At 39.9% G+C, this 27662-nt stretch overlaps 1 protein-coding gene across 2 annotated transcripts in view; it reads right to left on the bottom strand.

Annotated features, from left to right (window-relative positions):
- LOC126236397 (telomerase Cajal body protein 1) overlaps positions 1-27662 on the bottom strand; it is a 117185-nt gene that overhangs the window by 27137 nt on the left and 62386 nt on the right. For both annotated transcript variants that reach the window (XM_049945686.1, XM_049945685.1), the window contains exon 5: positions 13551-13655. In XM_049945686.1, the coding sequence (XP_049801643.1) occupies positions 13551-13655 (105 nt within the window). The remainder of the gene's footprint in view (positions 1-13550; positions 13656-27662) is intronic.

Below are 27662 nucleotides of genomic sequence, written 5' to 3' on the forward strand. Positions count from 1 at the left end.
AGTTATCATTTGTGGAAAATCTATATACAATGAACAATGAAAAGACTGATCTAAATCAGGCAGATACAGGTCATGAAAATAGTAAGTTTAACCAAAATTTTCAAAATAAATGAGAAGTAAATTTTTGCCAAGTGACCAAATATCCAGGAGGAAAGTCGAAACAACAACAACATGACTTAATAAATGCAGATATACAAATGTTTAAAAGTAATAATGACAACAAAAAATGGGCTAAGAATGTACAACCGTTCATGTCAAACCAAACAATTTTAGGGATGGAAAACGATCAATGTCCTGGTCAAAGTGTCGTGACCCAGGACATATCAAATTGAATATAGGCCCATATAGGAAAAAATTTATAGCTCTTAGCGAAATCACAATGTTACAAAATTGGCTGTTAGCAGAAGTTGAACGAGAGAGATGTACCAAATTCAAAACCAGTAGTTGTAGCTATGGTAAACAATTGTAAAGTAAATGTATACATAGACTCATGAAGTGGAATTTCCATTATATCAGAATCACAATTTGATTTTTTAAGACAGAAGAAAGTTTACCCATACTTCCTGTAACTGGTGCATATGCAGTAGTCATTACAGGAGTTAAAGCTAGAGAGATTAAGCAAGAAATAATTAATAATCCATATTTTGGTGAAAAATGCACAACATTGAACCACAAAAGAACAATACATGACAAAGTGTCAGACTGGACTAGACCAAAGAAAGCGTTATTTTGAAGAGTCGTGAAAGCTAGACTAAAATGGAGATTGTATGTACCACAAATAGTGGAGTTCGATTTACTTAATTTTATTCACAGAGGGTATGAACATTTTGGAATATGCAAATGCATAAAACACATAATTAAATTTTACTATTTTAAAAACTTAGGTTAAAAAGTACTATCAATAATAAGATTTTGTGAAGTATATCAAAGGCTGAAAGACAATAATCAAGCAGTGTTGTATAAGTTGTACCTGATAATACCAATGGGATTGCACAACTTCCAAGCAGTGAATTTTTGTCAATTATCCACCAATAGGCGAGGAGTGACTCATATTTGTACTACTAGAGTGTTGGTCATGGTATGGTAAACACTATCCAATCAAACACACTGACACTGAAACAGTAATTAGGCACTTAAAGGAATATGTCAATGATATGGAAAAACATCATAGGGTACAGACAGACAATGGACCACAGTTTACCAGTAAAGCCTCTCAAGAGTTTTTAGCATGGGAAAACATTAAACACATTGCTATTTCAAAATACCACCTGCAAAGTAACCCTTGTGAGTGGAGAATGAAGGAAATTGCTTGACTTTGTAGAACTTATTGTTCAAAGCAACATACAGGTTGGGCACATCTGATTCCAGAGTTTCAAAAGATTATTAACGAGCTGTCACATCCAGGGTGTATACGTGGACAAGGAAAAGAAATTCCCGGATTTTTCCCGGATCTCCCGGTTAAAAATACACTTTCTCCCGGGTGAAAATGCACTTTTTGCGTGTTAAGTGACAGTATACTTTTCCTCGGAGCTGCAAAATTTGTCAATCATTTGAATGTTTATTGTTTTATACATCAGTTTATAATTTCCCGGCACTTTAGAAGACGAAACACAGGGGAAAAAACTTGTTTTGGAATGTTCCTTGATGTGCAGCAACATGTACACTGCATATTTTCGTATTACTAAAGTATAAATCCGCATTCCACCGAACCCCGCATGTTACTTTCCGAAGCAATGAAATCGAGATTGCGATGTGCTTTTTTAAGCCAGTCATAGCTCATGTTACGTGATCTCGCCAGCCGATAACAGCGGATATTCAGAGCATAAGGCATGTGATGTAGTCAGTCAATAGCAACATCACTGTTAAGTATGGTTCAAATGGCTCTCAGCACTATGGGACTTAACTGCTGTGATCATCAGTCCCCTAGAACTTAGAACTACTTAAACCTAACTAACCTAAGGACATCACACACACCCATGCCCGAGGCAGGATTCGAACCTGCGACCGTAGTGGCCGCGCGGCTCCAGACTGTAGCGCCTAGAACCGCTCGGCTACTCCGGCCAGCAATTAAAATAAAAATACTTTTCAAAAATATGTTCCTTTTGTGGCGCACATCTTTCTGAAGAGTCTGATGCATAAAACATACAACTTCGAGGAAATGTAAGAAGTGATACTTGGTCTTAAGTGTACCAAAGTGCAGCGCCACGCTTCTTCACACAGCATTCTTCTATCGCACGTCACTGTATTTCGCACTGTGGAACTCAAATGCGTATATTTTGTAAAAAAAAAAGACCTCGCAATTAATACTGGATAGGATTATTTGTAACCGGAAGAACAAAAACTCGACAAAATTTGGACTCTTTATTGGCCTATTAGCTAATAACTTGGTGTTCTGTGTGACATAAAATTAAATATATGATACATAAAATCAGTATAGACAAGAGACAAGCAAAACAGTCCTTAGCTCCCAGCATTTTTTTCTGTCTAATCTTGCTACAGCTTTACATGGCGTGCTTTCCTTTCTGCGAAAGAATCTATTACCTCACCAAAATTAGTCAAACGTTTTGCTACATGAAAAATCGAAATGTCGTTGTCTAATACTGAAAAAGCTGTTAATACAAACAGTACCCAAGACTGGTGTGGTTTCTCGATCTGATTACGTCTATTTTGTCACTGCCTACTAGATAAAAGAAAACAGGCCTTCGTAATATTACAGCAATTGTGACACACCAAATGAGTGAGACTGCTTTGGTAATAATGGTCATTTTTATAATACGACAGAATATAATTCGCGAAGTACCACTATGAAATGCCTATTTAGCCTACTACAAGACAAACAGTTTATGTTTGGAAATAGTTTCACATTCCATTTATGCTCCTATTTCTCAAGCATGAGATCAAAAAATAGTAGTGCAAAATTTTTGTATAAATTTGGAATCGTCATATTGTTCCGTAATTGTCCCCATTTCTTCTGCTTCCTCGTTCTAACAGACAATCTTGTCATCATTAATTCTGACAAAACTCATTCTCCGGTAAACTCTATTAACCCTGACAGAATCACCGATTTAGTTATCCAGTGATTATTCTCCGGTTAGGCGTTATTACGTGTTCATACAGCTCTTTTTCCGCGCTACTCGCAGAATAGAACTTAACTGGCTGCTAGCCGGAGACTGTACAACTTGCCCTTTCTAGGTAGCGATCTTGCCAAAAATTTTCTGTCAAAATTTCATTTTCTTGCATACACCGAGAAGATAATATGTAATCTTTCTTACCTGTTATTCCTCTTAGTCGTTTATTTCCACTGTGGTTGTCTGAATCTATGAACTTCGTTAGTAATTATAACAATGCTGGTCATTCGCATACCCAATGAATCACATAAACAAACAGCAGTTGGCATTCACCCGCTTGGCTTTATTCCGCTCAGCTCGAATAGCCCTGTTCCCTTTTGTCTGCAGGAACGTTTTTATTTCTAGATGGATTCCCCTCAGAAACATCATGTACAATATGCACGCATTCAAATATCAACTTATAATTCATTCAGAAATCAACCTGGAATGTGTTCAAAACCCAATAGGGATGCGTTTCGAAATCATCTAAATAATCAATAGACCAACATGCGCTAGAAGCTAGGCGCTTTGTGAAATAAGTTTTTTTTTTTCCCTCAAGAATATGAATTTGCCCCCAGCCCCCCAGAAATTTCCACCCGGTTCAGATACCCGGGTTTGCTGCTTACACAGCCAACAGCATTTCTGTAGCCAGAAGCGGGAGAAGGTACTACTCATACACAACTCAACTGTGCATGCAAATGAGCTCACTCATAACTGCTTAAATGAATCTAATGTAAACAATTGTGACGTCACGCTCATCATAGGTAATTTGTTGTTAAGGAGCATTGCATAGTCTTCCTAAAGCCTTTCACACATTCTGCTGTTGGCAGACGCTTATATGAGCTCTATGAGTATTTATATGGAGCACCTCCTTTGCAAATTAAGTTTTATTCTCTCGTTCATGTTTTGTTGCTGCAGGATTATTCTGCAGTAGCGGGATACAGAAATCGACATCGTTAGAGTATCGGTTCTTACCAGTCAAAATTACAAAAAATTAACTGAAAACTAAAACAATGAAAAATTGCCGGAATTCTAAAAAAATCCCGGGTTTTTCCCGGTTTTCTCCCGGATGAAAAAATTCCCGGGTTTTTCCCGGATCTCCCGGGTCGTATACACCCTGCACATCTAATTACAGGCCTTTCACATATACAAAGAATGGACAAGCAGTTTACAGGAGAAACTTTGTTAACATTCTTTACTCGGCCAAAACACGATACCTTACAAACACAATGACAAGTAACAAAAAATACGTAATAGCCAGCATGGATCTACTAGTCCAATGGTACAATGATCAAGTGAGTACCACACTTCAATATTAGAGACCCAGTTTAATCAATGATCATTACATGAGCTCAGATAGTAACAAAGACCAGTAATTGTTTTCCTATGTATGTTGGACAACACAGAGGGAGTTCCCCATTCAAAAGCGTTATTTCTAATAGAAGTAATTATGGGAAAAGAAAAAGGGCTATACAATGTAGAGATGGTAAAGAGATATATATGATGCGGTATCTGACTGGAAACTCAGACAAGCATTGTTTTCTAGTCTGAACAATGTGAATTATGTAATTTTTTTACCTTATATATTTAATGATTGTATTGTGGGTGGGTTTGCATGCATTTTATAGGAGAGATATGAGATTTTCAGATACTACAGGTCACATTCACCCAGTTAACACCGTGTATGGTTTAATCTCTACAGGCATTCCTGGCAGGGAGTGTGTCCTGGCGTCGGGAGGTGGGAAGGGATTCTGTCTTTGGGGTCTATCTTCTTTCCTCCTTCAGGTGCAGCACTCTGATTCTATTTTTTCACTTTCTTACTTCTCAGCTTTGAGGACCAACCTCTTTCCATATTCATATTTGTGTATCATTGAGACCCTATCCTGTTTTCCATGTCAATAGTGGCATTCACCATGTTGTGATTATGAAGTTTACTTTCATTATAGGAACAAACTTTTTTTTTAGAAGTTAAGTCTTGCCATTTTTTCGATGGGAAGAACAATGGGGCCAGGTGTCAGAATAACCCAAAGATAAGAGTGACAAGGTAATGCAGAAGGAAAAGGGCTTTAGACGAGAGTAGCGATAAAAGGAACACTCGCAGGAGAACTGTCCGGAGCAAATCAAGAGTATGCAGAAGTCTGGGGGGGGGGGGGGGGGGGAGGGGGTAGCAGAGATAGAAAAAGAAAAACAAAAGGAAGATGTAATGGAGTACTCAAAATAATAGTAAAGAGCTATGAGACGCACATTATAACAGTTTATGGGTAAGTTACCCCAGAGAAACTAACTTATACCAGGCTCATATGGATGCAAGGGAGGGAGGACCACAACCACTTTGTAGGAGTTTATGGGTAAGTTGCTCCAGAAAAGGGAATTTATACCAGATTCGGGTGAACCCAAGGAAAGGAGGACCCCAACCACATTATGGGAAGAAAATTATATCACCTTAGCAAGGGTATGAAGACAAGAGGAAAGAGTACTTAATCCTTGGAAGGGCTGTGTTAAGAAATGTTTACAAGTATTATTATTTGCACAAGGGTAGAGTACCTGGATAAGGGGACATTTCCTCCAAACTGATTAAATAAAATGATTTAAGTTAAGTAATTTCTGAGGACATAATGTAACCTCATAGTGCTCTGATGTTTGATCCTAGAATTATAGATAATATTGACCTTCTCCGAGAAAGGAAGAGATTTGCATGATAAGATATAATGTAATGTGTGTTAATAGTAAAACCAAACCTAAAGAAAAATTTACCACAATGATAAACTTAAAGAAACACTGAAGGTGATAGTGAAGCTATCGTGTCTATTTATGCAACACTTGTATAATAATTAAAGTTGAATGTGTGGAAGTGGGTAGCAGTCAGACAACCCTATCTGCTGAGGTGGAAACTGGAGTTCAATTGAGCGGGCAGTGCAGAAAAAAGAGCTCCATGAAATCTAAGAACGTGAAATGTCAAAGATAATAATTGTATTGTAATTGTTAATTTTCATGTTCAATATCAGATCTGTTATCTATATATGTATGTATGTATGTATGTATGTATGTATGTAGCTCCCCCCTGCCCCAATGAACCATGGGCCTTGCCGTTGGTGGGGAGGCTTGCGTGCCCCAGTGATACAGATACACACACCATAGGTGCATCCACAACGGAGGGGTATCTGTTGAGAGGTCAGACAAACGTGTGGTTCCTGAAGAGGGGCAGCAACCTTTTTAGTCTGGATAATTGACTGATCTGGCCTTCTAACATTAACCAAAACGGCCTTGCTGTGCTGGTTCTGTGAATGGCTGACAGCAAAGGGAAACTACAGCAGTAATTTTTCCCGAGGGCATGCAGCTTTACTGTATGGTTAAATGATGATGGCGTCCTCTTGAGTAAAATTTTCCGGAGGTAAAATAGTACCCCATTCAGATCTCCGGGCGGGGACTACTCAGAAGGACATTGTTATCAGGAGAAACAAAACTGGCATTCTACAGACCAGGGCGTAGAATGTCAAATCCCTTAAACAGGCAGGTAGGTTAGAAAATTTAAAAAGAGAAATGGATAGTGGGAAGTAGTGAAGTTTGGTGGCAGGAGGAAAAACACTTTTGGTGAATACAGGGTTATAGTTACAATCTCAAATAGGGATAATGCAAGAGTAGGCTTAATAATGAATAAAAAAATAGGGGTGCGGGTAAACTACTACAAACAGCATAGTGAACGCATTATTGTAGCCAAGACTGACACAAAGCCCATGCCTACCACAGTAGTACAAGTTTATATGCCAACTAGCTCCGCAGATGATGAAGAGATTGAAGAAATGTGTGTATGATGAGATAAAACAAATCATTCAGATAGTGAAGAGAGAGAGAAATTTAATAGTCATGGAGGACTGGAATTCAATAGTAGCTAAAGGAAGACAAGGAAAAGTAGTAGATGAATATGGAATGGGGAAAAGGAACAAAAGAGGAAGCCAACTGGTAGAATTTCGCACCGAGCATAATTTAATCACAGCTGACACTTGGTTTAAGGCTCTGAGCACTATGGGACTTAACACCTATGGTCATCAGTCCTTGGTTTAAGAATCATGAAAGAACATTGTATACGTGGAAGAGACCTGGAAACACTGTAAGGTTTCAGACAGATTATATAATGGTAAGACAGAGATTTAGGAACCAGGTTTTAAATTGTAAGGCATTTCCAGGGGCAGAAGTTGACCCTGACCACAATTTATTGGTTATGAACTGTAGACTAAAACTGAAGAAACTGCAGACAGGTAAGAATTTAAGGAGATGGGACCTGGATAAACAGAAAGAACCAAAGTTGTAGAGAGCTCCAGAGAGAGCATTAGGGAATGATTGACAAGAATGGGAGAAAGAAATACAGTAGCAGAAGAATGGGTAGCTTTGAAAGATGAAACAGTGAAAGCAGCAGAGGATCAAGTAGGGAAAAAGATGAGGGTCAGTAGAAATCCTTGGGTAACAGAAGAGATACTTAATTTAATTGACAAAAGGAGAAAATATAAAAATGCAGTAAATGAGGCAGGCAAAAATGAATACAAACGTTTCAAAAATGAGATCGACAGGAAGTGAAAAATGGCTAAGCAGTGATGGCTAGAGAACAAATGTAAGGCTGTAGAGGCGTATATCACTAGGGGTAGGATATAAGAAGGTGAACAGAATCTCACTTCTTATTTATGTGGTGGAGTGAATGAGAATGAGAAGTTAATTTTCAGTAGCTTTATCTGCATGCAGCTTTTAAGGAGGCAAAGTCTGAGCCACGTCAGAGAAAGAAGGAACAGGGATTCAGGAACAGACTAGCTGGACCATGGTTGATAATACTTAACAGTGACCGAATATTCAGTAAGTAACGCTCCTCGTATATAAAAATTGTATTCAAGTGGCAACTTATTTAAGTGAGGTGAAGTATAGGAAACCACTACGCAGCACAAGTCAACCTGAAATAGTTCAGCGACTATCACAGCTACAATTTTAGTGCTGATAATATGAAAACAGGAAAATCATCAACAACATTTTGAGCTTCCGCATCTAACAGAAAACAAAGGAATTCCTCTTTATCAAAATTTGGATACAAAATGGTTCAAATGGCTCTGAGCACTATGGGACTTAACATCAGAGGTCATCAGTCCCCTAGACTTAGAACTACTTAAACCTAAGGACATCACACACATCCATGCCCGAGGCAGGATTCGAACCTGCGACCATAGCAGTCGCGCGGTTCCGGACTGAAGCGCCTAGAACCGCTCGGCCACCGCAGCTGGCCATTTGGATACAGATCAGTCAGCAAACACAATAAGGTGTCACTGTTTGCATGTTGCACTGTAGGTCGAAAACGTATCTCATAATTCTATCGCGAAAGGAAAAGAACCCACTGCTGTAAGTGATGTGCCAGCAAGGCCACCAAAGGATTAAAAAGACAGACAGTGGTGGTCTGTGATCAGGTGAAACCTGGTAGACCCGTATAGAAAAATATGAGCATACATGATTACTAAAGTTTCTTTTTCTACCTGAGAATAATGCTGTTGTGCTGAATTAAGGTTTTAGAGGCATATGTAAAAGGGTGTTTCCATCTGTCTACAAACTTATGAGCAAGGACAGCACCAAGGCTGAACAGAGATGCATCTGTGGATAACACAAGGTGCTGGTCTGGCTGAAAAGGGGCTGACTGCAGCTTAGTTTTCAACAACCTGAATGCCTGGTCACAAGCTGGGAAGCATTGTAAAGGAACATCTTTAATTAATAATGCATGGAGCAGTTGTGCCACAGTAACAGCATTTGGTATGAATTTGTGGAAGTGCGCAAGTCTGCCTAAAAATGCCTGTAATTTCCTGACAGACTTGGGGTGTGGCAACACCACAATAGCACCAATATACTGGTACAATGGTTTAATGCCAGCATGCAACACTTCAAAATTGTACTTTAATACTGCAGACTGTGAAACAGAAAATACACCATGGAGGTTCTGAAAATGTTCCTCTGTAGAAGAACCAATCATTACTATGTCATCTAAATAGTTGACACAGCCTGGAACTGATGCAATAAGCTGCTCTAAAAAGCATTGAAAGATAGCTGGTGTGTTTGTGATGCCAAAAGACAAACACTGATATTGATACAGCCGAAATGGGGTACTGATAACTAGAAGGCATTTAGATTCCTCGTGGAAAGGCAGCTGTAAAAATGCCTCTGCCAAGTCAATCTTTGTAAAATAATAGCCTCCTGATAATTTTGCTAACAGCTCATCAGGGCATGGCAACAGATAAGTATCTACGATTGACTGAGTCTTAACAAATTTTTTAATATCACCACAGAGGCATAATTTACCAAAAGGCTTTCTGACAATCACCAGTGGTGTTGACAATACACTGGAAGAAGTAGCTCAAATAACATCAAGGGATTGAAGGCAATGTAATTCTGCTTTTGCTTGATCGTGTAAAGTTACTGGAAGAAAAATCAAGGGCAGGCAGACTGTTTCAGTGTAATATGAGCCTGAAATTCTGTTGAACAGCCCAGGCCTGGAGGAAAGTCGGCACAGAGAGCATCTAAACTGTTGATAAGGAACTTAATTAGAAACACAACGTGAGAGGACGGACACGACCAACAAAGGACAGAATGAACAACAAGAAGTTCGAACAATGGAGTCACAAGGAAACCTAACAACCACGTCCACTCGTACACAGAACAAAAAAGTAAGTAAGCTGTCTAACGCGAGGCGATGTGTCCACAGACATACGCGAGATTAGACTGGCTGGCTGTGCGAGACGCAGGAGCTTAAGTACTCTATCAGGGGTGCTGCTATTGCCCACTGGAACCATGTGTTCCACTGTGGCGCCCTCACACTAAAAGCGGGCCAGGAGGTGCGTGCCGCCACAGCTTATGGTGCGATGGTGCAGAGACCTCTAGGGGTCTTCGACATCCATGACGTCTGGTGAGGATTCAAATTCCGCGGAGTGCGGTACCAGACAACTCAAACAGATTTTCAGTGTAAGCATTGTACACAACTAGGAATGTTAATGAAAAAACCATAGCCTTGTAAGTCACAGGTGCAGGAAACAGTCCAAGAATGAGAATCTGTCATTTGTTATCACTCACCAGCCTCCATGACACTGGAGTCAGAAGGGGAGAAACCAAATCCACGTAAGTCTTGAGTATTCACTAATGCTGCTGATGCACCTGTGTCCACATGCATTCTCAATGGTTTGTTAAGCACATGCACTTCAACATATAACTTGCTTTCAGACACCATCACTGCTGACACACTATTCACATTCATGTTTGTTTCATCCTCACTCAAGTTTGGAAAGGAGTTAAATAAAGAAGCAATTTGTCCTTACTAATGGCACATATTAAATGTCACCCAGCACTTGGGACATGTGGTTCATTTGTGTTGAACGAAGCAGTATGGGCATGAAGGCACCAGAGCACAAGGCTGTCGCTACTGAGACACAGGGTGGTGGTGTCACAAACAATGATTACCCATACAATGCTGAGACGTCTGTTGGACTGCTGCAATTACGTCTTTCTGGAACTTCCAACCAGGCTTCAACCTGACTACATGCAGCCCGTGAAACTTCAAATGCCTGCACTATATTCAATACTTCTGTAAGTTTAGGATTTTCACACTGTAGAGCTCACTCTTGAACTTCCCCATAAGGAACAAAACGTGTGATTGCATCACAAGCCATTGATCTGCATAGGACTTGTTTTGAACATTTGTCACAAAATTACGACAACTAAGTCCATACAGTTCTGCTGCCCATGCTCTAAATGACTGCTTTGGCCACTTCTGGCAGCGGTAAAAAATTCCACATGAGCAGCAATAACAAGAGTACATTTACAGTGATAGGTAGAAAGTAATTCACACATCTAATCGAAATATGGACTTGAAGGTTCTTGTAAGGAAATAAGCCGGGGCAATAACTGATACAGGCAACGTGAAATCCACAACAAAAAAAGGGTCTTGCACAAGTTTACTTCTATTACCCCAAACACCTGGAAATGTTGCCACATATATTTTCATACGCGTCCCAGTCTTCTGCTGCATCGTCATAATGCAGGGAACAGTGGCAGACATGTTGTTGGTGGGGCCACATGTTGTCTCAATGTAGTCATTAAACTGGAAATAGCAACTGCCAGTGCCTGCTGTTGCTCGAGAAACAGTTTCAGCATTCCGTCCATGGAAATTAAACTCAAAGGACCAATGACTGAAGATGAACATGTGGAGTTGAATACCGTACTTGTCACCAAATGAATGGTCTATCCCAAGAACATTGTAATTCATTGCTCAAACACTACACACACACACACACACACACACACACACACACACACACACACATATGGAAGACAAGGTAGAATACAATTACTGTAGTAACACACAAGTGGCTGGCGGAGCCTTGCACTCTGGTCTACATAGACGTAAGTTCCAACAGGGGGCACAGCCACAAGGCTGTGCACACAACTGCTGTCGTATTAGCAGGCTGGGTGGCCTCTAGTGGCCAAATCAAGCACAAAATATGAAGCAGCGCACACACAAAATTGGTAGTTACAGCAATAACAGTGTTATCTAACCAAAGAAAACATTTCACACTGAATAATGTCATCTTTCACAACAGCTGCTGCACCAATAATGATCTATGGCCCTTTGAGATAAAACTGAAGTTCAAACTGGAATGTGACGCCTTTCAGAGAATACTGTAATATGATTAACTGAGTCTCCATTGGTTCTTAGTAAAACATTATAATAAATGAAAAGCATTAGTTTGCTTTTGCCTACAGTATTAATTTTATTGTGTTAACTGGTTTTTGGCTTACAATGCCACCTTCGGAAATTACTGACAATATTCAGTAAATATCTGAAGATGGCCATTTACTGACTGTAGTCAGTAAATGTTTGAAGATGGCCTTGTAAGCCAAAAATCAGTTAACACAGTAAAATTAATACTGTAAAACAAAAGAAAACTAGTGCTTTTCATTTACTATTATGCTGTCATTAAAATACTTATTACTGAACAACAAAAACAGTTATAGTGATTTATATCAAAGATATTTTGACTTTTATCCCCACAGGAGACAAATAATAATGAGTTGTGTGCATTTACATAGCAAGGAAAGTGTGTTTTCCGTCTCAATCATATCAGTCACTTAGAATTCAACAGAGGCTTAGTACCTCAACTATTACAACCTCTGACAATAAAGTGCAGTGAATGAAGTCAGAACGGTCGATCAGGCAACACTGGCGACTCACAACGCTGCACCTGCTTAGCGGCCAGTGTTGACAACCTGCCCCCAACATAGTTCAGTTGAGCATCGTGTGTGTTCTGTGTTAGACCTGTTGGACAAAGGGCTTGTTTAGTGTGTTGGTTCTGAACTGAGAACAAGACAATGAACATGCAAAGGACCAATTTAAAGTTTTGCTTTAAGCTTGGCAAGACACCAAATGAAATGCATGCAATGCTGTTACAGGTTTATGGGGATCAAGCACAGTCCATGAAGTGTGTGTACGAATGATTCGCCAGTTTTTTAGGTGGCCAGGAAAGTGTTTCTGACAATCCCCGTAGCGGACGACTGGTGACTGCCACCAGTGACGACAACATTGAGAAAGTGAAGACATTAATCACAAACGACTGCTGATTAACTGTGCGCATGATAGCAGATGAACTGCAGATGAACCGTGAATCCATACAACAAATCCTTATCCAAGAGTTAGGGAAGAGGAAAATGTGTTTTCGTCTTGTGCCACATCGCTTGACTGACAATCAGAAGCACGCACGTTTAGAGGCTTCACAGGAATTTGTTGAAACGTTGGGTGCGAGACCCAATTTCTTGAACTGTATTGTCACTGATGATGAAACCTGGTACCTCCGTTACAACCCTGAAACGAAATGGCAAAGCATGGAATGGCGTTCTCTGACATCACCTCATCGGAAAAAGGTCAGAGCTGAAAAATCATGCATCAAAATAATGCTCACCACCTTTTTCGACAGTCAAGGCATTATCCACAAGGACTTTCTACCTGAGGGAATGACGCTGAACACTGCACGGTACGCTGAAATTTTGACCTGTTTGATGCAACGTCTACACAGGGTATGACCCCAGTATGCACAATGTCCTGGTTTTTTGTTCACGACAACACTCGCCCATACACAGCCAATATCGGTTAAACAGTTCCTGGCAAAAAAGGTGGTGGTTCAACTTGAACATCCACCATATTTCGAAGGACAGTAAGCTAACTGTAGTTTATAGTTCATCTACATTAATGTTACAGGGATATTAACCAAACTTTAATGTCAGAGGTTGTATTATGCTTACAGCTTTCCAATCCTCTTCAAAAACAGCTGGTGATCTTTCCCTCCAAACATATAAATTGCAGTACAGTTTTCTACTGTTATTATTGTAGCTCTAGAAGGTAATTTGTTTTGTGTCATTAGAATGTCATTTACTTACCAACAGTCTTAAGGTAAGTGCCAACAGCATAGACACTACTAAGATTTGGGTTCACAGCTACACATGACACAATTCCAATTTTAGTTTCATTCTGGTACATTGGCACTGAAACAGATGGACACACAGAATAATGTACTTTCCGCAAAATTTTGGAATTAAATCAATGAAAGTAGAAGCTCAAAGCAACAAACTGCATACTTTCACACCATCAATAATTAATGCAAATGTTAAGAGGCATCCCCATGAATATTCTGTCTGAAAAACTACCTTTATTGAAACAATACATTATACTCCTAATATGCACTCTCCACAAATCTTCACCATTCTAGGAGATATCTAGTCATAACCCCATCAGTCCTCACACTTCACAGATTTAATTATTGCCCCAATTTACTTGAAGCCCCCGTCTTCCATTGTTTCCTTACCAAAGTGTTCTGTAAAAAAAAATCTACATATCTGGCACTGTGCAAATTATTTTGATTCAATTTATCCACATAAAATTATCACTGAAGATCCCCCCTCCCCTCCCCCCCCCAGGACTGATGACCTCAGATGTTAAGTCCCATAGTGCTCAGAGCCATTTGAGCCCCCCCCCCCCCCCCCCCCCTAGTAATACCACTAACTGTTTTATTCTCCAGTTTCAGTGAACTGAAAACTGATCTTTCTGTTGTATCTCTGACACCATCCTTACCATATCCCACAGTTTTGATTTGTTCTGAGACTTCTATATACTTACAAAGCTGATTTTACCTATCTGACAACTTCTGGTCACCAATTGCTCTGGTGTTTGCTGACAGGGAAGTTATATCCATATTCAGAAATGGTATGCTGCAGGTAAGAACCATCTCCAAATATTAAAAAATAGAAAATCCAGGATGGAATCACAACAACATTATGAAAAGGATAGATTGCAACTCATCACTCAGAGCAGACACTGAGTCGCAGACAGGTGCAACAAAAAGACTGCTGTACATTTCAGCTTTTGGCCATACGGCCACTGAGGCCTCAATGGCCACAGACAGACAGTGGTCATGTGTGTGTGAATTGTGTTTGTGTCAATGTGTGTTTTCTACTTTAGAAGAAGGTCTTTTGGCCGACAGCTCAAATGTACAGCAGTCTTTTTGTTGTTCTTGTCTGTGATTCAACGTGTTAGTGAGGTAATTGAAAAGGTATATGGGAGAGTAGCAGCCTTGCCTTTTTTCATTTGAATATTGGTTAGAGCTATAGTTCGTGCTGCTCTAAAATTGAAATCAGCTTTTCTTCTATGCAGCAAGTGTGAACTACAACACCTTCAGTCACGATTTTTTTGTGTTTTACTTAATCACACAATACATTGCAGACCTAGTAGGTCATCATAAGGCACAAATTGTTTTTATGCATTATTCATTTCTGCTCTTGAGTGAGGTGATACAAAATGTATGTTGCTATTATAAAGAGATCAGGTGTTAGGTTTTGAAACTCATGTAGTAAATAATAGACAATTCTGTTAAGAAAAAGTGAAAATATGGCAAGAAAAAGTGAAAATATGGTAAGAAAAAGTGAAAATATGGTAAGAAAAAGTGAAAAACTTACCAAAAAATATAGGACGAACATTTTTAACATTTTAATGCAGCATACATCAGCTGACATTTCGGTGTTAAAAATATTCTTCTTGGATGCTTTGGTAAATTTTTCACAGTGTCTCATAACTTCGTTGTTTGATCTGTGAGTTTTGAAACTTAATATCTAACCTCTTCACAAAAAGAACATATATTTTGCATCACTCAAGAATGGAAGTAAATTATATATTAAAATTATTTTCGTCTGATGATGGGTACACAGGGTCTAAATGCATTGTATAATTCAATAAACCATGGAAAAATAGTGGCTGAATGTGTTACCATCCTTAATTAACTGTGTTCCATACAGTTATATCCACATCTGCAAAATGTGGGTAAAACTAGCTTTTTTCTGTTTGTGTACATAAGTGCGTCTATGTATCTTTATCCTTTCGTAATGTTTATTATGCTTACAAGTGCAGAGATTTCCACACACTGTCTCCTCTATTGCCTTATTCACATTGACTGCCTTTCATATCTATCCTTGACCTTAACTGTCTTGCCTGAACAACATAACAGAAACACTCGTTCCTATCAGAACACAATCCTTTCTGTCCCACTCCATCACTCAGATACTTTCTCAAAGTCTTTTTCCGGTAATAGGAGCCTGAGTTTGGAGTAGCCTTCATAATCATATGAGAGAACTTAACAACATCTCCATCTTCAAAAGGGTGGTTAACGATGCATTTGCTGAAGCAATAATGTCTACTTTTGCCCTGTACATACTGGTTACCTCATTACATCCTTCGTTCCAACCAGATTCTCCTCATTTCCCAATGCTCTTACTATTTAGCAGCAGCAGCACCATTAGTAGTACCACTGCTAGTATTAACCTTATTGGTTTTTAGACAGTACTATTTATTCACACTGTCTCTACATACATTCGAATCATTTTTAATTCTATTAATACTATTTTATTACAAGTTGTCATATTAAAATTGTTGTTATTACTAAAGTAACTGTGATGTAAAATACAAAAATAGTGAATGTGTAAGATCCTGATCCAATGAATGAGATGACCCCAATCTGATGAGGTTAAATAAATTAGATAACAAGTTGCTTATTATTAACTGTGACTTTAAATAAGTGTTAATGTCAATATCTAAAGGATACTAATGGACCCGATACAGTCGAATACTTCCTGGTAATATCTGACATCGCATGCCTCTTCTGCATAAGACCTTGGCAATGTGAGGCACACAAAAGAAATGATGCAAGTGATAATTATGTAAAAATAAACAGGAAAAAATTTATTTTTTCCTTAATCAAATATAAAGAGAAATGATGCGGGAATAGGCAGATAAAATGAAGTCAACAGTTGTCATATCCTGGGGGAGTGAAGGGAGAAAATGTAAGTGTTTATGCAGGACAAAAATGTGACTACTAGATAATAAATTACAGACACATGACCTAGCAGTGGAGGCTTGCAAAACTTATATGCAATAAGGAGACACAATAAAGTTGGGAACTTAGTTAGCCTTGATTACAAATACTGTACTGTAACACAATAACAATAGCAGCACATAGCCAGTGTGGATATTATGAGGAATCTCACATCAAAGAAATCAGGAATAGCATCAGTACTTAGACAGTAATCAAGAGCCATCTGTAATAGCTTATTACAGAAAACATTGCAAGTCTTTTAGGAAGTGTGTCACAAGCTTAAGAGATACATTAGTAGATACAATATTTAAGCACATGTTCAGCACCCCAAAATTTAGTACAGACTGTATAATTACTGCTGTTCAAGGAGTAAAGGAGCATTTTTGTGAGTGATGTTCAATCATTACTGGCTGCTGTCAAACTCCATATACTTAACCATTCAATGCAAATACGAGAGTGTGCTGAAAAGTAATGCCTCCAAATTTTTTAAAAGAAAACTCCTAAAGAATTAAACAAAACAAATGTTATTAACATTCTACATTTTTATTCTTCATGTCTCTGTATTTAATACTCAACACCGTAGTTACGAACACATTTCTCCCAACAAGAGAACAGTTTGTTGACACTGTCACTGTAGAACATTTCATTTTGTTGGCAGAGCCACAAGCTCATCTCTGCTTCCACCACTTCATCACTATCAAAGTGCAGTCCTCAAAGGTGTTCTTTAAGTTTTGGAAATACATGGAAATATGATGGCACCATCACTGTGCTCCTGCATAATCAGGCATTGTCATACTGAAGGAGAAAGTGCTCCATGTGTGGATGAACTCTTTCAACTCGAAAGACGATAAAAGCACAGTGTTTTTCACCCAGTGACAGAGTTACAATACACACCACTATGTTAAATGCTACAATTTGGAGCCCTCTTGTGATAGAGAATAAAGCTGTAGAATGTTAACAGCATTTGTTTTATTTAAAAAGCTTTAAGAGTTTTCACAGAAAAAATCTGGAGGTATTATTTTTCACCATGTCCTTGTATTTCAAATTTACCTTCTCATTCTGCTGGTAGAATTTATGAAATACCTTTAAACTTTTTCACATTAATTATGACTCATCAGATAGTCTTCTTATTAGAGTAATTACTACCTACACTCATTTCTCAAATAGCCAATATTGTCCTTAATCTAAACTTATTATTGAAAAAACATTTCAAACTTCAGCAGTCTGGGAGTGTTAACAAAATTTTCTTTATTATTTACTTCTTTTCAATTTTTATTTGAACAAAACAAAATATGTTCTTTTGTAGTAACACTACATCATAAGGTGATGACAACAACTGGAACTGATTTGGCCTGTGTTATTTTGCTAATCAAAGTTGATCCTAATTACCAGTGAAATTTTATGAGAGTAACATTTATGCAACGCAGATTCCTGAATTCACCCTGACCTGAGCTCATTTTATGTTCTAGCTCAGATAAATTGCTTTCTAAAATAAACCCTTAGACTATGGCCAGAGTGCAGCATGGTGGATAAACAGAGAGTGTTATTTGGAGAGTTTAATACATTGTATGAGAGATTATGATTAGAGCCTGATAAATTTCATGAATGCAGAGAATGTCTGTGCTATTTTTTATTACATTTTGAAAAAGATCAGTGCTTGAGAGTACCCTGCATAAAGTTCCATTCAATTGTACCACCAGAGGAAAAACTTATAGTAGCCTTGACGTAAGAAAATTTAACATTTTTTTTTTATTTTTAAAATTTTATATTATATAAAAACAGTTTTAAATAATTCAAACAATTGCATGTAGCACCACTAGTGGAAAGAAATGTGCAAGATATGTTTGTGAAAACATTTTGTCAAAAAAGAATGGTCTGTTCTTTCAGGCATTCAAATTGCGTCTGTTCCTTTGGACATGTTCTTTCGGACATTTCCAAAAGAACATGTCCAAATGTCCAAAAGAACATGTCCAAAGGAACAGACACCATTTGGATCCCGCAGCCACCGTGAATCAAAGCACACAGGAATTAATGATATTTGCTGCCAGTTGGCACTGACAGGAGGCGTGCTAGGGTAATCCGTGCAGTCGCAATGATTGCTGTGTCTGCATGGCACAGTGGTCAGTGCATCTGCCTAGTAAGAAAGAGCTTCGTGTTCATATCCTGATCTGGCATAAATTTTCAACTTTCCCCATTGATTTAAATCAATGCCCACTGGCAGCTAATGTCATTAATTCCTTTGTATCTTGATTCATAGCAGCCGCAGGATCAAAATGGTGTTAGTTCCTACAGGCACGTCTTTCGGACATCTCCTAGAAACATAAAATTAAAGTGAAGGCAACCATTTCTATTCATCCTCTTTTATCACATGCCTTATTCCACAAGTAACAAGTGCTACCTTCATTTCCCAGACTGAATACAGTCAAATTACACAATGGCAGTTTTCTCAGGCAGAATATTTGAAGAAGTTACCCCATCATTCACCTGAAGTGATTTGGGGGAACAGGCTCCTTCAAAATACAAATCTAGTATCTAATCCTCATGACACTTTTCTTTGGGTTTTTTCCTGGGATATTAGTACTGAGCTCCAGCAGCAGTTATGCATAGCAATTAATATCTACATCTACAGCTACTTCTACATCCATACTCCACAAGCCACCTGACGGTGTGTGGCGGAGGGTACCTTGAGTACCTCTATCGGTTCTCCCTTCTATTCCAGTCTCGTATTGTTCGTGGAAAGAAGGATTGTCGGTATGCCTCTGTGTGGGCTCTAATCTCTCTGATTTTATCCTCATGGTCTCTTCGCGAGATACACGTAGGAGGGAGCAATATACTGCTTGACTCCTCGGTGAAGGTATGTTCTCGAAACTGGGTTTCACACAATCGTCTTTTTCGAAACCAATGCTGATTCCTACAGAGTAGATTTCTAATCTCCAGAAAAGTCATTATACTTGAACATAATACATGTTCCAAAATTCTACAACTGATCGACGTTAGAGATATAGGTCTATAGTTCTGCAAATCTGTTCGATGTCCCTCCTTGAAAATGCGGATGACCTGTGCCCTTTTCCAATCCCTTGGAACGCTACGCTCTTCCAGAGACCTACGGTACACCACTGCAAGAAGGGGGCAAGTTCCTTCGCATACTCTGTGTAAAATCGAACTGGTATCCCATCAGGTCCAGTGGCCTTTCCTCTTTTGAGTGATTTTAATTGTTTCTCTATCCCTCTGTCGTCTATTTCGATATCTACCATTTTGTCATCTGTGCGACAACCTAGAGAAGGAACTACAGTGCAGTCTTCCTCTGTGAAACAGCTTTGGAAAAAGACACTTAGTATTTCGGCCTTTAGTCTGTCATCCTCTGTTTCAGTACCATTTTGGTCAAGAGTGTCTGGACATTTTGTTTTGATCCACCTACCACTTTGACATAAGACCAAAATTTCTTAGGATTTCCTGCCAAGTCAGTACATAGAACTTTACTTTCGAATTCACTGAACGCCTCTCGCATAGCCCTCCTCACACTACATTTCGCTTCACGTAATTTTTGTTTGTCTGCAAGGCTATGGCTATGTTTATGTTTGCTGTGAAGTTCCCTTTGCTTCCGCAGCAGTTTTCTAACTCGGTTGTTGTACCACGCTGGCTCTTTTCCATATCTTTGATCTTGCTTGGCACATACTCATCTAACCCATATTGTACGATGGTTTTGAACTTTGTCCACTGATCCACAACACTATCTGTACTTGAGACAAAACTTTTGTGTTGAGACATCAGGTACTCTGAAATCTGCTTTTTGTCACTTTTGCTAAACAGAAAAATCTTCCTACCTTTTTTAATATTTCTATTTACGGCTGAAATCATCGATGCAGTAACCGCTTTATGATCGCTGATTCCCTGTTCTGTGTTAACTGTTTCAAATAGTTTGGGTCTGTTTGTCACCAGAAGGTCTAATACGTTATCGCCACGAGTCAGTTCACTGTTTAACTGCTCAAGGTAGTTTTCAGATAAAGCACTTAAAAAAATTTCACTGGATTCTTTGTCCCTGCCACCCGTTATGAACGTTTGAGTCTCCCAGTCTATATCCGGCAAATTAAAATCTCCACCCAGAACTATAACATGGTGGGGAAATCTACTTGAAATATTTTCCAAATTATCCTTCAGGTGCTCAGCCACAACAGCTGCTGAGCCAGGGGGCCTATAGAGACATTCAACTGCCATGTCTGAGCCTGCTTTAACTGTGACCTTTACCCAAATTATTTCACATTTCGGATCTCCGTCAATTTCCTTCGATACTATTGTACTTCTTATCGCTATAAACACGCCTCCCCCTTCACTGTCCAGCCTGTCTCTGGGTATACATTCCAATCTGAGTTTGGAATTTCATTACTGTTTACATCTGGTTTCAGCTAACTTTCTGTCCCTAGTACTATGTGGGCATTGTGACCGTTTATTAATGAGAGCAGTTCTGGGACCTTTCTTTAGACGCTCCTGCAGTTTACTATTAGCACATTAATATTATTGTTCCCTGCTGCATTTTGCCTACTCCTACCTTGCCAAGCCTCAGGAGGCGTCTTGTCGGGCCTAGGGAGGGAATTCTCTAACCTAAAAAACCCACATGTGCACTCCAGACGTACTCCGCTACCCTTGTAGCCACTTCCTGCGTGTAGTGCACGCCTGACCTATTCAGGGGGACCCTACATTTCTCCACCCGATAAGGGAGGTTGAGAAATTTGCACCCCAGATCTCCGCAGTATTGTCTGAGCCTCTGGTTTAAGCCTTCCACTCGGCTCCAAACCAGAGGACCGCAACTGGTTCTGGGAACGATACTACAAATAGTTAGTTCAGATTCCACCCCACAAGCGAGGCTTTCCGCCTTCACCAACTCCACCAAACGCCTGTATGAACTGAGGATGACCTCTGAACCCAGATGATGTTTGTTGTTGTGGTCTTCAGTCCTGAGACTGGTTTGATGCAGCTCTCCATGCTACTCTATCCTGTGCAAGCTTCTTCATCTCCCAGTACCTACTGCAACCTACATCCTTCTGAATCTGCTTAGTGTATTCATCTCTTGGTCTCCCCCTACGATTTTTACCCTCCACGCTGCCCTCCAATACTAAATTGGTGATCCCTTGATGCCTCAGAACATGTCCTACCAACCGATCCCTTCTTCTGGTCAAGTTGTGCCACAAACTTCTCTTCTCCCCAATCCTATTCAATACTTCCTCATTAGTTATGTGATCTACCCATCTAATCTTCAGCATTCTTCTGTAGCACCACATTTCGAAAGCTTCTATTCTCTTCTTGTCCAAACTATTTACCGTCCATGTTTCACTTCCATACATGGCTACACTCCGTACAAATACTTTCAGAAATGACTTCCTGACACTTAAATCTATAGTCGATGTTAACAAATTTCTCCTCTTCAGAAACGCTTTCCTTGCCATTGCCAGTCTACATTCTATATCCTCTCTACTTCGACCATCATCAGTTATTTTGCTCCCCAAATAGCAAAACTCCTTTACTACTTTAAGTGTCTCATTTCCTAACCTAATTCCCTCAGCATCACCCGACTTAATTCGACTACATTCCATTATCCTCGTTTTGCTTTTGTTGATGTTCATCTTATATCCTCCCTTCAAGACACCATCCATTCCGTTCAACTGCTCTTCCAAGTCCTTTGCTGTCTCTGACAGAATTACAATGTCATCGGCAAACCTCAAAGTTTTTATTTCTTCTCCATGGATTTTAATACCTACTCCGAATTTTTCTTTTGTTTCCTTTACTGCTTGCTCAATATACAGATTGAATAACATCGGGGAGAGGCTACAACCCTGTCTTACTCCCTTCCCAACCACTGCTTCCCTTTCATGTCCCTCGACTCTTATAACTGCCATCTGGTTTCTGTACAAATTGTAAATAGCCTTTCGCTCCCTGTATTTTACCCCTGCCACCTTTAGAATTTGAAAGAGAGTATTCCAGTCAACATTGTCAAAAGCTTTCTCTAAGTCTACAAATGCTAGAAACGTAGGTTTGCTTTTCCTTAATCTTTCTTCTAAGATAAGTCGTATGGTCAGTATTGCCTCACGTGTTCCAGTATTTCTACGGAATCCAAACTGATCTTCCCCGAGGTCGGCTTCTACTAGTTTTTCCATTCGTCTATAAAGAATTCGTGTTAGTATTTTGCAGCTGTGGCTTATTAAACTGATTGTTCGGTAATTTTCACATCTGTCAACACCTGCTTTCTTTGGGATTGGAATTATTATATTCTTCTTGAAGTCTGAGGGTATTTCTCCTGTTTCATACATCTTGCTCACCAGATGGTAGAGTTTTGTCAGGACTTGCTGTCCCAAGGCCATCAGTAGTTCCAATGGAATGTTGTCTACTCCGGGGGCCTTGTTTCGACTCAGGTCTTTCAGTGCTCTGTCAAACTCTTCACGCAGTATCGTATCTCCCATTTCATCTTCATCTACATCCTCTTCCATTTCCATAATATTGTCCTCAAGAGCATCGCCCTTGTATAGACCCTCTATATACTCCTTCCACCTTTCTGCTTTCCCTTCTTTGCTTAGAACTGGGTTTCCATCTGAGCTCTTGATGTTCATACAAGTGGTTCTCTTATCTCCAAAGGTCTCTTTAATTTTCCTGTTGGCAGTATCTATCTTACCCCTAGTGAGACAAGCCTCTACATCCTTACATTTATCCTCTAGCCATCCCTGCTTAGCCATTTTGCACTTCCTGTCGATCTAATTTTTGAGACGTTTGTATTCCTTTTTGCCTGCTTCATTTACTGCATTTTTATATTTTCTCCTTTCATCAATTAAATTCAATATTTCTTCTGTTACCCAAGGATTTCTACTAGCCCTCGTCTTTTTACCTACTTGATCCTCTGCTGCCTTCACTACTTCATCCCTCAAAGCTACCCATTCTTCTTCTACTGTATTTCTTTCCCCCATTCCTGTCAATTGTTCCCTTATGCTCTCCCTGAAACTCTGTACTACCTCAGGTTTTTTCAGTTGATCCAGGTCCCATCTCCTTAAATTCCCACCTTTTTGCAGTTTCTTCAGTTTTAATCTACAGGTCATAACCAATAGATTGTGGTCAGAGTCCACATCTGCCCCTGGAAATGTCTTACAATTTAAAACCTGGTTCCTAAATCTCTGTCTTACCATTATATAATCTATCTGATACCTTTTAGTACCCAGATGGCAGAAGTCATTGGTGCTGACATGAGCAAAAATTTGCAGTCAGGTGCACCCAGTGCTTTCTATCGCCGCCGGCAGGGCCTCCTCCACATCTCGGATGATACCCCCTGGCAAGCACACAGAGTGAACACTGGCCTTCTTCCCCAACCTTTCCGCTATTTCCCTAAGGGGCTCCATCACCCGCCTAACGTTGGAGCTCCCAATCACTAATAAACCCCTCCCCCCGTGTGCCTGCTCGGACCTTGCTGAAGGAGCGGCCACATGTCCACTCACAGGCAGAGCGGGCGATGCCACACGGCCAACCTCCACATTGACCCTCCGCCTCGTGCACCGTGAACGCCGCTGAACCCGCCACTCCCCTTGGGGAGAGGGTGGCCCAACCGCACCCGGTACCCGCGGAGATGTCTCGACAGCAGGGACAGTGGGTGAAGCATGTAACACCTGGGGTGTACCATGTGACGCACCGGACTCCCCACTACCGCTACACTCCGAGGCAGCAGCCTGAAAACGGCTGACCGCGGCCATCAACACGTTCAGCTATTCGCGAACAGTGGCCAGCTCCTGTGTCCGTACACAGCAGTCACACATCCTATCCATCCTAAGAAACCAATTTACTGTAGAGAGTTAATCAACTTTTAACCAGACTGCTAATTCACTAAAGGCGGCTGTTAGTTGACTAATCTGTGGTTACTAGACACTTCTTGTAGAAAACAATGAAAATAGCACTACCTGTCTCTGGACTGTATTCAAAACAAACACTAGCACTACTGGCACTATGGCTGACTAAAGGGACTCTCTCTGACTGTATTCAAAACAAACACGAAATCTATGGAACACTATTACTAGCACTCGACAATTAAAGCTTCTTAAAAGCAAAAACACACGGAAGAAGAAGTTACAAGTAAGAAAAATACAGTTAATATTTTAATTAATGTAGCTCGCTGCACAGCAGACGTGACGCAGACGGCAGTTACGACGACACTTCTAGGGAACATACCTAATCAATGCAGACTGCCTTTGTTCATTACAAATAAAATTATTTTGAAAGCTGTATTATCTGAACCTCAGCTGTCAATAATCACAACTTAGCCAGACTAACTGGCACCAGAGTAACAAACAAAATCTGATAAAACAATGGAAAATCCAAGATGTATTGATGACAATATTATGAAAAGAATAGACTGCTACTCACCATATTGTGGAGATTCTAAATCACAGACAGATCCCACACATCCTCTCACCACCACCTACCCCATTCTGGTCACAGGCACCACCTATCCCATCAAAGGGACTACTTGTGAAACCGGTCATGTGATCTACGAGCGAAGCTGCAACCACTGTGCTGCATCCTACATTGGCAAGACAACCAACAAGCTATCTGTCGGCATGAATGACCACTGACAAACTGTGTCCAAGAAACAGCTGGAGCACCCAGCTGCTGAGTGCAATGTCCAATTCAATGTTCTTCATTTCAATGATTTCTTCACAGCCTGTGCCATGTTGATCTTTCCTACCACCATCAACTTTTCTGGTGCACAGGTGGGGGAACTCTCCCTCAAATGCATCCTATGTTCCCGTGTTCTTCCTGAGATTAATCACTGTCCTTCACCCATTTATCCCCTTACCTGTTCCCAGTCCAGCAATGCACAGCTTTCTATCTCACCAACACACCCGCAGTCTTCTAACTTCTCTCCTTTCCTACTCCCCCCCCCCCCCCCCAACCCCCAATTGCTGTCTAACCTCCCAGCTGTACATAAATGCTCTACCCTCTCCCCAGTTCATCCCCATACACTCACAGAAGCAGCACTTTACCGTCCCCCACCTGTATCCAGCCAGAGACAGTGGTTACGTGTGTGAGAATTTTGTGTGTGTGTGTGTGTGTGTGTGTGTGTGTGTGTGTGTGTGTGTTATCTAATTCAGAAGAAAGTCTTTTGGCCAAAAGCTTACTTTTTTAGCAGTCTTTTAATTGTGCATGTCTGTGACTCTGCATTTCCAGTATATGGTGATTAGCAATCTATCCTTTTCATAATAAAATCTGGTATTTGCACTAACATCCAGGCAGAATGAAGAAAATTGCAGCTGTTTTGCACAGATTATTTATACATCATTCTGTTGTCATCACTCTGGGAATAAAGCACACTTTCCAGACATTAGTCATTGTTGCCATAAAAAATATGGAAGGGGGGTATGCCATCCTGGCTTCAGGTAGCATTCCCTCTACAATTACATCTACATAGATACTCCACAAGCCACAATATGGTGTGTGGTAGTGGGTACTTTGTACCACTAATAGTCGTTTCCTTCCTTTTCCCACTCACAAACAGAGCAAGGGAAAAACCACTGCCCATACATCTCTGTCACACTTTCTCTTATCTTATCTTTGTTATCCTTACACAAAATGTACATTGGCAGACAGCTTCAAATGATGGTTCCCTAAATTTTCTCAATAGGTTTCTACAAAAGAATCATCATCTTACCTCCACAGATTCCCACTTGAGTTCACGAAGCACCTCTGTAATATCCGCATGCTGTAAACCCTAACAGTAACAAATCTAGCAGCCTTCCTCTGAATTGCTTCCACATCTTTCTTCAATCTGACCTAGTGCGGATCCCAAACATTCAAGCAGTACTCAAGAATAGGTCATTCTAGTGGTCTATACATGGTCTCCTTTACAAATGAATCACACTTTTCTAAAATTCTCCGAATAAACTGAAGTCGAGCATTCATCTTTCCTGCTATCATCCTTAAAGTGCTTGTCCCATTTCATATCATTTTGCAATGTTATGGCCAGATATTTAATCAACACGACTGTGTCAAACAGTACTTTAGTAATGCTGTATTCAAATATTATGGGATTTTTTTCCCTACTCATTTGCATTAGCTTACATTTTTTTACATTTAGTGCAGGTTGCCATTCATCGTAATTTTGTCTAACAAGGAGACGGCATGACCCTGGGGTCGGGGATTTGTCCGAAATTTTGTGTGGTGAAAGAGGACACCTAACACCTCACGTGGTTAAAATATTAGGACGCACTACTCAGAAAATCCTGAGAAAAATTGATCCAAATTTCTTAGGTGCCTTATGAGTATAAAATGTTAGTCCATTGCCGAGCCGCTGTCTGGCATAGATGGTCAGGGCTCGGACTCTTATGCCACAGGTCTCGCGTTCGATTCCTCCTCCGGCACTTTTTTTTTCTTCTGTTTCGTTTTCTTTTGTTATTCCACCAATTATTCAAAAAGTTTCTCAAACCTACATTATTTTTAAAACATTATTTTAGCTCAAGAATGTAAAGTTTTTCATTCACTGAAAAATATTCATGCTCGTTGTTCTATTTCGTTTTATGGGATTTCAAGATTTAAAGGGGCTTTGTAAGGGTCCCCTTGGGATTATAACGGTCATCTGTGCATAGGACTGCGCGAGCCGTGAGAAGCAAATGGCAGTTTTTTTATTTCGTTGTGAACAGACGTGCCTGTTTCAAATTTCAACGTGTTATTCTGATCCGAGGTTAAACATGTCGACTGAAGAAGTTGCTGGTTCATCTGGAATAGGAGAAGAAATTCCTGAAGAATCCATTCATACTGATCTATCAAAATTATGATTGAAGGACGCAGTGGTGTATTATGAAAAGCTGTTGACGGAAAATAATTTAATTGCATTGACATCTTCAGAAGAAATCTCTCACGATGCTATGTTATTGGCTGGAGAACTTTATAATAATACACTGGAACTTTTGGGTGAAAAAACATTCATTACTGACGAGGAATTAATTCACGCTCATGAGGATTGCGAAGAATGTGAGGAGAAAGACGAACAGTTCGAAGTGCCACAAAGTGATTCGTCTCCAGACGAACATAAACCGTCACCGAAAAGATTTAAAAGTGACATTATTCCCATTGCCTACAAAGTCAAAGTTGTGAATATTGCTAAAGC

This window comes from Schistocerca nitens, chromosome 2, assembly GCF_023898315.1.
Source record: "Schistocerca nitens isolate TAMUIC-IGC-003100 chromosome 2, iqSchNite1.1, whole genome shotgun sequence".
In the NCBI taxonomy this organism is placed as follows: Eukaryota; Metazoa; Arthropoda; class Insecta; order Orthoptera; family Acrididae; genus Schistocerca; species Schistocerca nitens.